This window comes from Macrobrachium nipponense, chromosome 19 (genome assembly GCF_015104395.2).
Source record: "Macrobrachium nipponense isolate FS-2020 chromosome 19, ASM1510439v2, whole genome shotgun sequence".
In the NCBI taxonomy this organism is placed as follows: domain Eukaryota; kingdom Metazoa; phylum Arthropoda; class Malacostraca; order Decapoda; family Palaemonidae; genus Macrobrachium; species Macrobrachium nipponense.
The window spans coordinates 79329802-79344801 of NC_061088.1; the positions used below are offsets into that span (position 1 = coordinate 79329802).

Genomic DNA, 15000 nt, shown 5'->3' on the forward strand with positions numbered 1-15000 from the left:
TTGGCCGTGGTTGAGAGTTTTACACAGCATTATGCATTTTTTTTTTTTTACTTTTTTTTTGTCATAAGGATCACGGACACATGGGAAGGTTATCAGTTAGATTGAATGAATGTTAGTCTGTCCCTGATGACGTACAGATAAATTCTTTTACACTATTTCTTTTTCTCTCTGAGTGACTATTTACCTCTTGAGTCTTCCAGACTGATTGCCATTTCTTATCGCAACTCAGTGAATAAGTGATATTTATCGTCATTGCACTGAATGTGACCTGTCCCTCTTCATCCATTCCATAAGGAATTTCATCCGTCCATCCACCTATCCGATAGGAATTTTCATTTACCCATCCATTTTTAAAGTCCATCCAGTGCGAGTTCCGTTTCTTCTATATCGTGTTATTTCCCATCCGCCAGGTGTGAAATCCTATCTATTAAGAAACGTGGATTTCCGTCGACCCTTCCAATATGAAATCCCATTCATCTCGAGTGTGAAACCCCATCTAAATTATTAAATGAATTTCCATCGACCCATCCAATACGAAAGGCCATTTCTCCTGAGTGTGAAATCCCACCCAGTGTGAATTTCCCTCGACCCATTCGATATGAAATCCCATTCATCTCGACTTTGAAATCCCATCTAAATTATTAAATGAATTTCCATCGACCCATCCGATATGAAATCCCATTCATCTCGACTTTGAAATCCCATCTATTATTAAATGAATTTCCCTCGACCCATCCGATATGAAATCCCACTCATCTCGAGTGTAAAACCCCATCCATTATGCAACGTGAATCTCCCTCGACCCACCCGATAAGAATTCCATTCATCTGCGAACTGTGAATCTCGGTCTATAATCCAGTGGAGAGGGTGGGGGGTGGGGCGGCTGTTTTCCATCGACCCGCCCAATATGAATATATGATCGCGGGCGTCCCGACGCATTTTGGTGCCCCCCGCCCCTTGGACAAATGCGGCTAGCAGTCATAAAGGTGTGCATCTGTCGGTTTTATCCCGACGTAAAGAGAGCCATTAATAATCCCGTTATTGGGTCTCGGGTCCCGACCACTTCTTCGGTGGGGATGTGTGAGAGGAATAATGGCCTTTCGTCCTTGGGGAGATTTCATATTCATATTCTTCATGGTGTGTGTGTGTATGTTTGTGTCTGTCTGTCTGTCATCACGTCATTTACATAGATGTTAGGAAACAGTGTTTCCTAACATCTATTTATTATTAGAAAGTAGAAGGTCACAATTTCATGTTCTTCTTGAATGTGTGTGTATGTGTATGTACGTCTTTCGCATAGATGTTAGGAAACACTGTTTATGTGTGTGTATGTATGTCTTTCGCATAGATGTTAGGAAATTTATTATTATTATTACTATTATTATTATTATTGTTGTACTTAGGAAGCAGACTCTCTCTCAAGCACACTTTATTAAAAGTAATGGCTACTTAAGCAGCGTTACGCTTGTAGAGATTCTTCTCTATTTTTCGACTAGCGGCTTTTTCCGTGCTACTTAAACAGGCGTAACGCTGCAGAAGTAGCCATTACTTTTGATGAAGTATTATTATTATTATTATTATTATTATTATTATTATTATTATTATTATTATTATTATTATTATCTGAGATTAGAAGTCCACAATCTTTTTTCGTGCAGTAGAGTAATAGCCCATATTCACATCTCGTGAAGTATATTATTATTATTATTATTATTATTATTATTATTATTATTATTATTATTATTATTATTATTATTATTATTATGCATGTATATTTGAATAGGTTCTCCATTGCATTCTACATTTATGTACAAGTTTATCATGCGTATAAACAATTGCCCACATTCTCATATTTTGAATGGGATGTGGTTCCTACCCATTCATGCGTGATCATACTCCTAAGAAAAAAAAAGTTTTGTCCCCATAGCCTTTCATATAATTTTTCTGTCAGCTATTTATTCCTTTCAGAAGAACTCATTTTTATGTTGGTTTTATCACCGCTTGGTTTTATAGGTTATTCTGAGTCATTCGTTTTCAATTAAGCCCTGTATAATCTCTTAAGTTAATTTTATTTTTAAATGTTATCAATGGAAGTTAAGTCAGTCCTTTTGCTTAGACTATTCCCAAAACTTCTAAGTCATTCTTATTGAGATATTCTATTCATGGCCACATAAAGTATTCATTCCGCTAAAGCCATTCACTTTGCTCTAAGCCATTTTTATTATCGTATGTTATTCATAGGCCTCCAAGCCATCAATTGTTTTGGCTGTGTTATTCAACTTGATCTCTTGTGATTCATCTCTACATCAGCATCAGTTATATGTCAGATATTCCTTTATATTTTATTAAGAATTCCTGTCTGTAGCAGCATCACTAACATGTTCTTTTTCGTCTACGTTTTCATTATATGTTACTAACAATTCCCTTCTCGTAGCAGCATCACTAACACTCCCCAATGAATTACCCAATATGGCTCCATACTCCCTTTGCTTAAGTTCACTTAGAATTCCTATATGTTGACAATAGAACTCAATATACTTAGTTTAATACATACTTCAGGTATGAATATCTAGGAATAGATCATATAAGACAATCAAAAGTATTTGCAGTTTTATAGAGTTTTTTATTTACAAAAGGTACCCATGTATACATTGATACATTAAAGTCAAGTATATACAAGTATCTTGAGGTCCTCCCATACCCCCAGCATGTGGTTCTCATACCCCCCCCCCCCCCACCCTCTCCAAGGGATAATGGATACCCCCTGTTAAGGATCCCTGCTTTAAGTCCTTATTTGTCTAACTTTTCATAATATTTTATAAACGACTCTTGTCTGTATCTTTCATTATATTTTATCCACGACTCTTGTCTTTATATTATTGCATCATCATCATCCACGCTTAACATTTTCCCCCTCAGTTGCTTTAAACGACCTTTGTTGCTCTATCTTGCAGCGAGTCCATGGCTGGTTCCGACTGCTGACGGAGACTCTCGGGCGCAGAAAACACTTCGCTGTCTCCTTCTTGAACGCATCGCACGACACAACCAGTAAGTATATACCAGTCCAAAGTACCAGTTCAAAAAGCACGAGGGTGTTGTCGTAGTAAGGAAGTCTTCACAGGTAGTCGGCAGGAGTGATGTACTATAATCTCAAACATTTGCTGACGAAGGGAATTCTGTTATGCGGGATATCTTCATTTGCACTATCTGACGAAGGGATGTCCTGGCTTCACAAAGTCAGTAGGTTTAAACCCAAAGAAGTCCAAAATACGGGAGTCATTTGATAAAGTACCCGATAAAGTAAGGTAGTCCAAGGCCTTGACCTTGGAGTTGTCCCTAGGAGTTCTATTCATAAGACATCTCTTTGAAGAATTTTACGTTGTCGATTTGTTTTAGATGTTTAAATCGATATAAAGAACTGGATGACGTATGAAGCCAAGTACAGCATTATAGTTATATATGTGGTATGTAATAATATATATATATATATATATATATATATATATAATATATATATATATGGGGAAAACAGCTAGTTTTTTTCTTTGTGATGTAGAACTTTCTTTGTGATGTAGAACTTGGTAGTTGAGAACCTAGAAAAATTCCAGTAATGAATTAATTATAAATGCCTTTTGTGTTCCCCTTCTTGATTTACTCAGATTTGCACTGGCATTAAAATAAAAAAAAATTGAGTATGGCGAAGTTTCTATTAGATCAGGTAAATGTAATATTTAATATGTTTTCTTAAGCAATGAGTAAATGTTCATTTGTTTGTATTCGGAGGGAGTAAGCGTAAAGCCCACCAGTGATACAGGCGAATCATTAAAGTTGCCAGATAAGGCGCAAGGCTCGTAAAAGCAGACAAAAACGAGCAGGGATTAAACACCTCTCAAACTGGGTCGTTAGATAACGAAATATTGCCACAATAAAGAGCTTGAGAGAGAGAGAGAGAGAGAGAGAGAGAGAGAGAGAGAGAGAGAGAGAGAGGAGTGTGCAGGCACCTTAAGTTTCCTTCCTAGTCATAAAAAATGCGCATTATCGAAAGTAGAAGTCATAGGGAAAAATTCTTAGCCAGAGAAGTTGAATTAGAATGGATGGTGACAACATGAATAGAAAATCAGTTACAAGTGCCGAAGGGGGCCGTGAAAATTGGACAATTAGGGAATATAGGTGATAGTTATTTGATTGTAGGTTCTCTGGCGTTGCGTTTTTGTTTGCAGAAGAGGTAGGTTAGATATTTAGAAAACATTATCAGCTACAGAAGCTTGCAAGGGGGAATGGTCATGAAATTAATAGATTTTGAATTTGAATTAATGGTAATAGGACCTAAAGAATTGAGAATTTAAAGATAAAGTAAAGTGGAATCAATTAGAGAGCAAGTGGGTATTAGTGGTAAGACATTCCTTAGGGAAAACAATTGAACGTAGAAATGCAGTAGGAATAAATGCTGATAAAGTCAGCAAAATGGACCCTGCTGAAATTATCGGTGGTAAAATCGACAGAAGCATTGGGAAAGACCCGCGATAAATGGAAATTGAAGTTGATAAAATCTAAGAGTTATTGGCAATGAGTTAGAGGTGATAAAACCGACGCGTATCCCAAGTAAAGTGATATAGAGGAGGTCCAGGCAAAAAAAAAAATAAAAAAAAAAAATAAAAAGAGAGAGAGAGAGAGAGAGATGAAGCCGAGAGAGAGTAGAGGCGGAGGGAGGGAGGAGAGAGAGACGAGAGAGAGAGGAGTGAGAGAGAGAATTAGGAAGAGAGAGAGAGAGAGAGAGAGAGAGAATGTGGAATGGAAAGAAAATCAGAGGAAAAAAATAGAGTAATATCGCCAGGAGGTAAGATAGAATCAATAAGACGGAAGATAGGAAAACGGTTATTGGATAATACTGCAACTGCCTTCAACCTTCTTTGTTTGTTTGTGTGTGTGTGTGTGTGTGTGCGTGTGTGTCTGCGATAGGGACTGATATTTTTATATACATATATTCTATATATAAGTCATATATATATATGTATATATATATATATGTATAAATATATATATATGTTATTTGTCTGTGTGTATGTATGTATGTATGTTAGTGAAATAAAGCAATAAGATTTTCGTATCTTATTCTGTACATGTAGTGCAAAATACTCCGCATGTGTATATATATATATATATGTTCTATATAAGTATATATATATATAATATATATAGGCTTATATATATATAGATAATAATATATCTATATATATATAATATCTATATATATGTATAGATATATATATATATATACTATACTATTTATGTATATAGTATATGTATACACACACACACACACACTTCCTTTATGAGTGTGAAGGACTTTCAATTCAAACGTCACAGAGCAGAACATAAGAGCATCGGAAAGCGCCATGGAGAGCGATTAGAATTCGTCACCAAGCCGGCAGGCTTTGGCCTCCATTCATGCATACCGGCGGTGGTCCGTTTACAAAGCGTATACAACAACCGCGCAGTTTTATTCAATCAGTGCAGACTTTTGTTGACACCCCATTCCACCTGATCATTTACTTTTTTGTTTCTTGTTTTTTGTTTTTTGGAATAGTCGATTTTATTACCGGTGCGACACAGCTCAACGCTTTGATCTGGATGAACAGAGAGAGAGAGAGAGAGAGAGAGAGAGAGAGAGAGTTAGGGTTTGTGTTTTTTTATCCATGAATGAAATTGTAGAATGAATATGTATATTTGGGTGAAGGCATTTGTACCCTGAAATGCAATTGCGGGAAGAAGACCCGTTTCTGGGTGTGTCGTGTGTGTGTGTTTTTCTTTTTTTTTTGTTCTCTAATCGAACCGTCGCTTTGGAATCTCATTATGTTTCATTGAGGCTTCGAATGTCTGGATGTTTTATAAGCCAGTGACCTCATTCATCGCAGTTAATTGCCCCAGGTTTCTCATCCGTCTTCAGTGATTTCAGTGATTGTCGGAATTCGAATGAGCATTTCGATAAGTTCTTGCGGTAGGATTGATTTTTTTTTACTGATTGATATATACTGTTGATGGTGACTAATGCATATAGAGGACACCTTATACGTTAGTTAATTATGTCTTAATCAGTCATGCAGCGATCAGTGATATGTATAGAGAATACAAAGGTAGAGACATGCACATTTACATATCAACAAAAAACCCATATGTCCCTATTAAAAAAAAGAAATAGATTAAAATCTCTAGGAACCTCTAGAATTGGGAAGTCACCACTACGAAAGCGAGTCCTCCCTCCTGCATCAGTGGTGCCCTTTGAGAGGGTGAAGGGCTTTTGCATAAAGACATCATCATCATCATTATCATCATCATCATCGAGCATAAAGTAAAGTTGCGCTCGGCATGTAAAGTTAGCGGAAGTAATAGCATCATCCATTTCGTCTCCTCTGCGGGAGAAGGGAAAAGGCCAGCCCAGAGATTGTTGTTTGTCCTTGGAATTCTCCTCCAAGAAACATGAATCGGTTTCGTGCGAGCTCGGGGAATCTCCTCCGTTGGTTGGGAGTCAAGACGTTCACCTCCAGTGCACCTCATGTGGTGCACTGTAGGCATTACTGCAGGTTCTTTGCAGCGTCCCTTCGGCCCTTAGCTGTAACCCTTTTCATTCCCTTTTCTGTATCTCTATTCATAATCTCTTTCCTCCATCTTATTTTCCACCCTCTGCTAAAACTGATTGATAGTGCAACTGCTTTGAGGTTTTCCTCCTGTTACACCTTTCAAGCTTTTTTACTTCAAGTTTCCGTTTCGGCGCCGAGTGATATTATAGGTCCCGGCGCTTGCTGAATTCTATATTCTGTTCTGTTATCTTTAGCAAATTACCACTTTCATGGGCCGTCGTAGGGCTAAGAGCCTGTTCTGGCATAAGGCCGGCTAAAGGGTCTTGTTGTTGGTGTACCCAAAAATGATGGTATCGTAAAAGGGTTTCATGGTTCAGCCTCTCTACTTAAGGCCGGTGTTTAATGCCCCAGGGCCCTATCCAAGGCACTTTCAATTTAGGAGTTCATACATGGGCCGGTGGCGGGAGAGGCTGGCCCCGGGATGGACGACGGCAAAACCAAATTGGGAGTTTATTACCCGTAGGCTCTCCTTGTCACTTAGTAAAAATATATGGGTTGGTTTGCAGCGCGCGTTCCTGAAAGGAGATCTCAATGATTTATTATTTAACTTTTAATATCATCATATTTATCATAAAGATCCACAAGGTATATCAGTAAATTGTATCATTAGATGAATTGTATTATTGATATAACTGAGGGATTTTAAAATACATCTGTTTAATCAATACATTGTGAATTTCGTATCATTATTATTATTATTGATTTTCTTACAATAATTATCATCAGCATTTTTTTTATAATCATGGTGTTATGATTAGCATTATCATTACATGCACCCAGCCACCCAATGCAGTTGATTCTATTTCCCAAGTGCAACTAAAAAAAAAAAAACGTATTTCGCGCGAGTAAGCGAGGAATCATTGTCTGGTATTTACTCCGTCGTGTTTGCTTAAAGTTTTGTCGGGTTTCCTCCCCAGTTCTTTCCCCTCACCCCCCCCCCCCCTCACCCCTCACCCCCACGATACGAATAAGGAAGGATAGAGTAATTCAATTAGATCTTGGTTGGCTTCACTTATACATTGGTCAACCACATTCGTAAGGTGTGTGATATTTTATACATGTTTACATGATGACCGGGACGGAGTTATTTCTGAATGTATATGGGACTCAGTCTCTCTCTCTCTCTCTCTCTCTCTCTCGATAAATATACATGTATATATATATATATATATTATATTATATATACATATATATATATATACATAGAGAGAGAGAGAGAGAGAGAGAGAGAGAGAGAGAGAGAGAGGAGAGAGAGAGAGCTCGAAACGATACAATATCGTTAACGAAAGAACGGGGTTAATGGAATATTACTCGATTATGAGAAGGTCATTATTATAACGAGATAAAAACGTTAATTACATTATAACTGCATCCAGAGAAGCACAGGATACTGAAGGCGGCGTCTGCTACGATTTATAATGATGAAGCGACGTGAAGAGGTGATAATGACGATTTAATGATCATGATGAGCGTGGTGAATCTCATGGTACTGGTCGGTTATGTATTTAGAATAAAAGTACGTATTTAAAGAGAAGTTTTGGGCAATATTATTATTATTATTATTATTATTATTATTATTATTATTATTATTATTATTTATTATTATTATTCAGAGGATGAATATGTAGCAAGCCCAGCAAAGGGGCCATTGACTTAAAATTCAAGCGTCCAAAGAATATGGTGTTTATTAGAAAGAAGTAAGAGGAAGTAAAGGACAATACAGAAAGAAGAGATGTCACTTATTAAAGAAATAAATTAATAAATAGATAAATGGATTAAAATGTATCAAAATGCAGGAAGAGTCGTATTAGGGTAGTAATTTGCGTTTGATCTTGAAATTTGTAGGATGTGGAATTTTTAAATAATTTCGTTTTCTGAGATATGTCCTGTATAATTTGGGCGTTTAAGAGCGAGTTTTTGTGAAAGTTCTTCTTTTCTTTTGGAAATTCCGGAAACTTCCCAGAAAATTAACGTTATTTAAAATGTACTAATTTCAGTTTTTTTTGTGTGTGTGTGTGTAGGGGGGGGGGGGGGGGGGAAGAGTTCTTGTGAAATGTTATATGGAAATTCCGTAGACTGTACAGAATGGTAACGTTATTTAAATGTACTAATTTCAGCTTTTTTGGGGTTGGGGGAAGGGGGGGGGGCGTAGACGGCACAAAATGGTAACGTTATTTAAAAATGTACCGATTTCAATTTTTTTTTTTTTTTGTAGGGTATTTTTCACAATAATTTTATTCTATACTGACATTTAGTCCACTTTATTAACGCCAACGTCTCTTTTATTTCCTATTTCCTCATCAACATCATCATCATTTGTATCCCAAGCGGCTCACGAGAATCTCATTTCATAGTTTGTTTCATTTTGTGTTCTTCTCTCTGTTATTACCCTTCTTTATTATTTCTCTTTCACAGTTTAACATTTACTTCGTATTGCTTCCCATACTGAGCTTCTTTCCCACAGGGGTCCTTCAGTTTTGTGGCTTCTGCTTTTGCAAGTAGGGTTGCAGCTCGCTTAATAATGATAATAATAATAATAATAATGTTCTAAGGGGTCCACAATAATAATTAATATTAAAAGTTCGTGTATAATTTGAAAACACTCTATAAAAGATTTCGAACCCTTTTATACAGTGTTTATAGATTATACACGAACTCTTAACACTTTTTATTGTGGACCCCCTTAGAACGCTGAATAAACTCTCGTGATAGAGTTTTTCCCAAATAATAATAATAATAATAATAATAATAATAAAATAATAATAAAATAATAATAATAATAAATAATAATAATAATAATAATAATAATTAAACAATTTTCTAAAGGGGTCCACAATAATAACAAAAGTGTTAAGGGTCCTTGTATAATTTTTAAAACTTTACAAAAAGCTTTCGAACCCTTCCATGGGTTCTTCTTCAGATTTTGGACTGAAGATGAACCCATGGAAGGGCTCGAAAGCTTTTTGTAAAGTTTTAAAAATTATACAAGGACTCCTAACACTTTTTATAATTGTGGACCCTTTAGAACATTATATATACTCTCCCGATAGAGAGTCTTTCCCCACTACTACTACTACTACTACTACTACACTACTACTACTACTACTACTACTACTACTACTACTACTACTAATAATAATAATAATAATAAATAATAATGAGGGGGTGAGACCTTCCCTAAAACATGTCCTGTTGAAAGGGAGGAGTGCATATTAATTAATTTTATATTGTGCGTTCTTAGTTCAATCGAGAGTTAATTCAGATAATGCAGCCTTCCTTTTTAATAATAATAATAATAATAATCCTCTCTTTACGCCTCTCTTCCATTCTCCCTCTCGCATTATGCCTGCTTAATCTTATTAGATTCCCCCCCTTCCTCTTATTAGGTCCCCCCCCTTCCCCACCTCCCCCTTCCAGCGGCGGTCATTGGGGCATTCCCTGTTGTGGTCTCTTTTTGGCATCGCTCTCTCTCTCTCTCTCTCTCCAGTTTTGGCTGCGCCAAGTTGCGGGAAAAGTTTCGCTTTTTCTTTGTGTGTGTGCGTGCGTTTCTCTCTGCTGCATAATTAGATGCAAACCAATTTTTAATGAAGGCTTTACCGATTGTGTGTGGGTGTGTGTGTGTGTGAGAGAAAGAGAGAGAGAGAGAGAGAGAGAGAGAGAGAGAGAGGAGAATAATAACCGGATTCGGTATGTGGTTTCTTATTTTTCTTTTTCTTTTTTTTATTGGAATTAGAGATGATTCCGTAGTGATAAATAACATCAGCAGCATCATTTTAATAATTACTACTATTTTATAATAATATTAATCATAATAATGATGTGTAATGATGTTAATAGATTATTATTATTATTATTATTATTATTATTATTTCTAGTGTGGAAGGTCCTCAGGTGAGATGTACGCTATATATGTAAAAAAGAAAAAAAAGAAAAGAAAGGCACCCTCCCTTGAAAGTTATGTAATTATTGCCGTGAAGAAACCCTTAAATGTAGAAGTCAGCATAACAAGTCTTTTACTAATCTCAAGAACACTAGTTGCTACAGTAATAACGTCACCGGAAAGCAACAAGTGCGCGCTTGCGCACACGCACATACATATATACACCCACATATATATGCGTATTATATACACATACAAATACGTGTTCTTTGCTATTGGTGTCTGATGTGTTGGTATCTGCTGAAATTCCTTTTTGATTCATTGTGCATAACTTGTATTTAACAGTGAGTTGAATGCAATTGAATATATATATAATTATTATATAATATATATATCATATGTATTATATATATATATATATATATACTATATATATTGTTGAGACTGCACGATTTTTCTTTATGTCTGCCACATTTTAATTCTCTATATTATCTCTCTCCTTTACTGGTCCTTTCCTATGCTTATCCGCCAAGATAACGAAAATAACTGTTAATGTTTTATCCTTCGAATTCGTTTACGTAACATACGGCACCCGGAGGAAGCCCTGGTAAGGTGAAGGTCGGCGTAATAGCTTTTACATTTGTTGACTTGAACAACATTTCACGGCTTTGAATCCGTGAAGGTCAGTGCCATAGGGCTGAAAACTCACGTACTTTCTTCATTTTTGGTCGAAATGGACGGAAGAGCGAAGTGTCATATAGATCCTTTTCTTCTCCAGACCTCTCCTGCTCTACAAGGTTTCAAGGCATCTCTTAGCCTCGATGACCATTAACCTTGCGACGACAGTTTATAGAAATTAATCTATCATTCACCCTCAAGGGGGTAGTACCGTCAGTACACCAGCTACCCCTCATGTGGTGCGCTGTGGGCATTACTTATGGTACATTGCAACGTCCCTTCGTCGCCTAGCTGTAACACCTTTCATTCCGTTCATATGCTCTTTCTTCCATCGTGCTTTCCACCCTCTCTTGATAATTGATTCATAGTCCAACTGCGAGGCTTTCCTCCTATTACGACTTACAATCCTTTTTACTATCACTTTCTGTCTCAGCGCTGAATGACCTCATGGATCCTAGCCCTTGGCCTGTGGCCTACATTCTATGTTTTATTCTATTTAATCCATCACCGAGCCTCATTCATTATACTAGAACTTGGCAGCTAAAGAATCTCTCCTCATCTCTCATCTCACATCAGAAGAGCAAGTTCTTCATCGCCAAGACATAACTTCTATCGATTTCCCTGTCTTCTGTTCTATTCAATCCAAGTCTTCTTCTGTTGTCGTTGATCAAAATGAAATGCTACTTCACCCCGCCCATTCCCCCTTTTTATTTCGATTGCATTAATCACTTAATTCCAAAAACATTCGGATTGATTATTTTGTTTAGTTCTGTTCATGTTCATATTTTATCTCCTTTTGTTATCTTTAACAACAAATGAAATACAGCTCTCCTCACCCCCGCTCCTCCTTTTTATTATAATTTCTTAAATAACTTCACTCTTGAAATATTCGGACTCGTAATTATGTTTAGATTTTTTTGTTTATGTTCATAACTTCTTACCTGTTACGACAGCTTTACTAAGTCTTTTATCTTTCCTTATATGGAACGTTGCTTTTTCATTTGAGGTGGATTTCCAGTAACCTTTCTAGGCGCGGATTTCGTCTAATCAAAGGTCCTAATGTTGGCTAAGGGATTATTATTATTATTATTATTATTATTATTATTATTATTATTATTATTATTATTATTATTTAGAGGATGAAACCTATTCATATGGAACAAGCCTACCAAAGTGACCATTGACTTGAAATTCAAACTTACAAACGAATATGGTGTTCATTAGGAAGAAGGAAGAGGAGGTAAAGGGAAACACAGAAAGAAGAGTTCTCACTTACTAAAAAGGAAAAAAATAATAATAGATTTATAAATGGATAAAAATGTATTGAAATCCAAGGAGAGAATAGTATTTTATAGAGTGATTGCCTTGGTACTGCGGCTTTTGGTGTACGCCGTCGAAGCCTTTGCTAGTTCAGGATGCTTAAGGTTACGTTATAGTAATATGGGTCAAGTTCCGGTAATGGACATCAGTACTTAGTGACATTGCCCAAAATGGAGGCTCCCACTCTAGTGATATCCTATCACCCTCATCCTGAATGGGCCTCGGATGGCTGTTTCGGCCAGGCAGTACTGCCCGTCAGGCCATCACGTCTCGCATTTGATCGTCAGCGCTGGTGTCTTGTGCCTCTACTACCAAGCGTTGGATATCTCTCACTGGATTGGTTTTTTTCTGAATCCCATAATATTCTTATTTTAGTAATGAGGTCAGTTTTTTAAATTTCCCTTCTTAAGTATCTTACTCTAAGTGTATAAAGTATATTTATACATATGTATACTGAATATATTATGTGTGTATGTATTGTATGTATGTACTGAATATATTATGTGTGTATGTATTGATGGTATGTACTGAAATATATTATGTGTGTTATTGTATGTATGGTAAATATATACATATATAATATATATTAATATATATTAAATATATATAATAATATATATTTATAATCTAATCTAATATTATAATAATAACATACATACATTCACACAATATATATTCAGTTTATTAAAATATATGTATAATTATATATATATATATATATATATATATATCTAAATATAATATATATATATATATATAAATATATATATATATACACACACACATAACACACAATACACAGCACATCCATTTCACTGACACTAAAGTATACTTGGCATCGGACAGAGACAGCCTAGTTCTAATTCTCTTAACACCAAAGCTGGCTAGTATATTTCGTTTTCCTCGGGTACTGTCTTTGACTCAATTATCAGGCTGGTTCGTGTCCCCACGCACATAGTAGGTTGGGACTCAGACTTGAGTAATCTTTATTGAGTTTGTGAAAAGGTTCCGCAATGCCCAAGGTTCGTCTGCGGAATCCTAAGTTTTCTCTTGTATTCCTTTACCTTTGCTTTTTCTGAATGACTGTAGCCTTGCGTATGTTTTTTGTTGTTTGCTAAGTATGGAGTGACAAGTTGATAATACTTTTTTTTACTTTTTTAGTGTGAATTACATTCATCTCCTCAACAGATAAACTTTAGATGTTAAATTCAAGCTGTTGCCGAGGACAAACAATTTACAGTTCATGGGTTTCTCCGTTTTTTACAAGTGAACAGTTTGAATGATTGTGAAAATGTAAGAACAGCCTCCTCATTCATGGGAACGAAACAGATGCAGCTCGTGATAGCAAGGCTGTCACTCCATATTACACACACTCTGGAAGACTTGAAGGGTGTCGTCTGTACCAGGATCGGTCTTTACCCCGTTAATATGACTAGCGGAGGATTTTCCATGTTATTTCAGTGTCACGCAGCGTACTCTCTCTCATGGCCTTGAATGAAGAGGCAAGAATGCAGTAAGTAAGATAAGCAGGACTTTGTGAGGATGGTTGAGCTTTAGCTCTCGGCTAAACGAATTCTTAGTGTTGATTCGAGATTCCTTACCTCTTATTCTCTCTCCAAGGATATTCATGGCTGGTACGTGGCTTGGTAGTTGAAAGAATTGAAGGGCCAACTGTTGCTTGTTTTTGAAATGACTGTAACATTTAATTGCAAGGAATGCTTCTCAATTTTGGTAGCACCATCTCTGGAGTGGCCATGGTCATTTCAAGAGCTGGGAAACGTTAATACCTTCGAGTTTTCTTTTCCTTTCTTTTTTTGACAAGAAAATAAGAGCCCCACAATATCTTTTTCAAAAGTTGCCATTTGTCAGTAGAACGTGGTTAAAGGGCAATGAAGATTTGCCCTCTATGGCTCCCTCATTTATATATAATATATATATATATATATATATATATCTATATATATATATATATATATACATATATATATATCTATATATTATATATATATATATATATAATATATATATATATATATATATTCATAACTGACCTCTTCTTTCTAATGAACACTATATTCTTTGAAAGCTTGAATTCCATGTCAGTGACCCCTTTGATGGGCTTGTTTCGTATGAAGAAGCCTAATCTTCTGAATAATAATAATAATATAATAATAATAATACAATTGGAAGGTTTGAAGGGCTGATTTGCCGCCTAAAATGGGTAAAAGTGTTTATTTTAATCTGATGCATTTTCCCGTCGATATTGGGCTTGTAAGACATGGAAGAACAGCAACCAAACTTTACAAAAGAAAAGGGATTGAAGGCTTTGTTATTTAATTTATTTAATCTCTTCCACTCCACTCTGCAGCATTATGCTGATAGATGAATGATTGCATAAAACAAAGCAACAATTAAGAGAAGAAGCTAAGTCCTTCAGGTACTTGTATTTGTGAAAAGTTTGCGGTTTGTAAATGGGCCAGATTT

At 36.0% G+C, this 15000-nt stretch overlaps 1 protein-coding gene across 1 annotated transcript in view; it reads left to right on the forward strand.

The window, feature by feature from the left end:
• The window catches only part of LOC135212112 (uncharacterized), a 500342-nt gene that overhangs the window by 230727 nt on the left and 254615 nt on the right, over nucleotides 1-15000 (forward strand). Inside the window, exon 12 of the mRNA XM_064245510.1 lies at nucleotides 2955-3048. Within this exon, the coding sequence (XP_064101580.1) occupies nucleotides 2955-3048 (94 nt within the window). The remainder of the gene's footprint in view (nucleotides 1-2954; nucleotides 3049-15000) is intronic.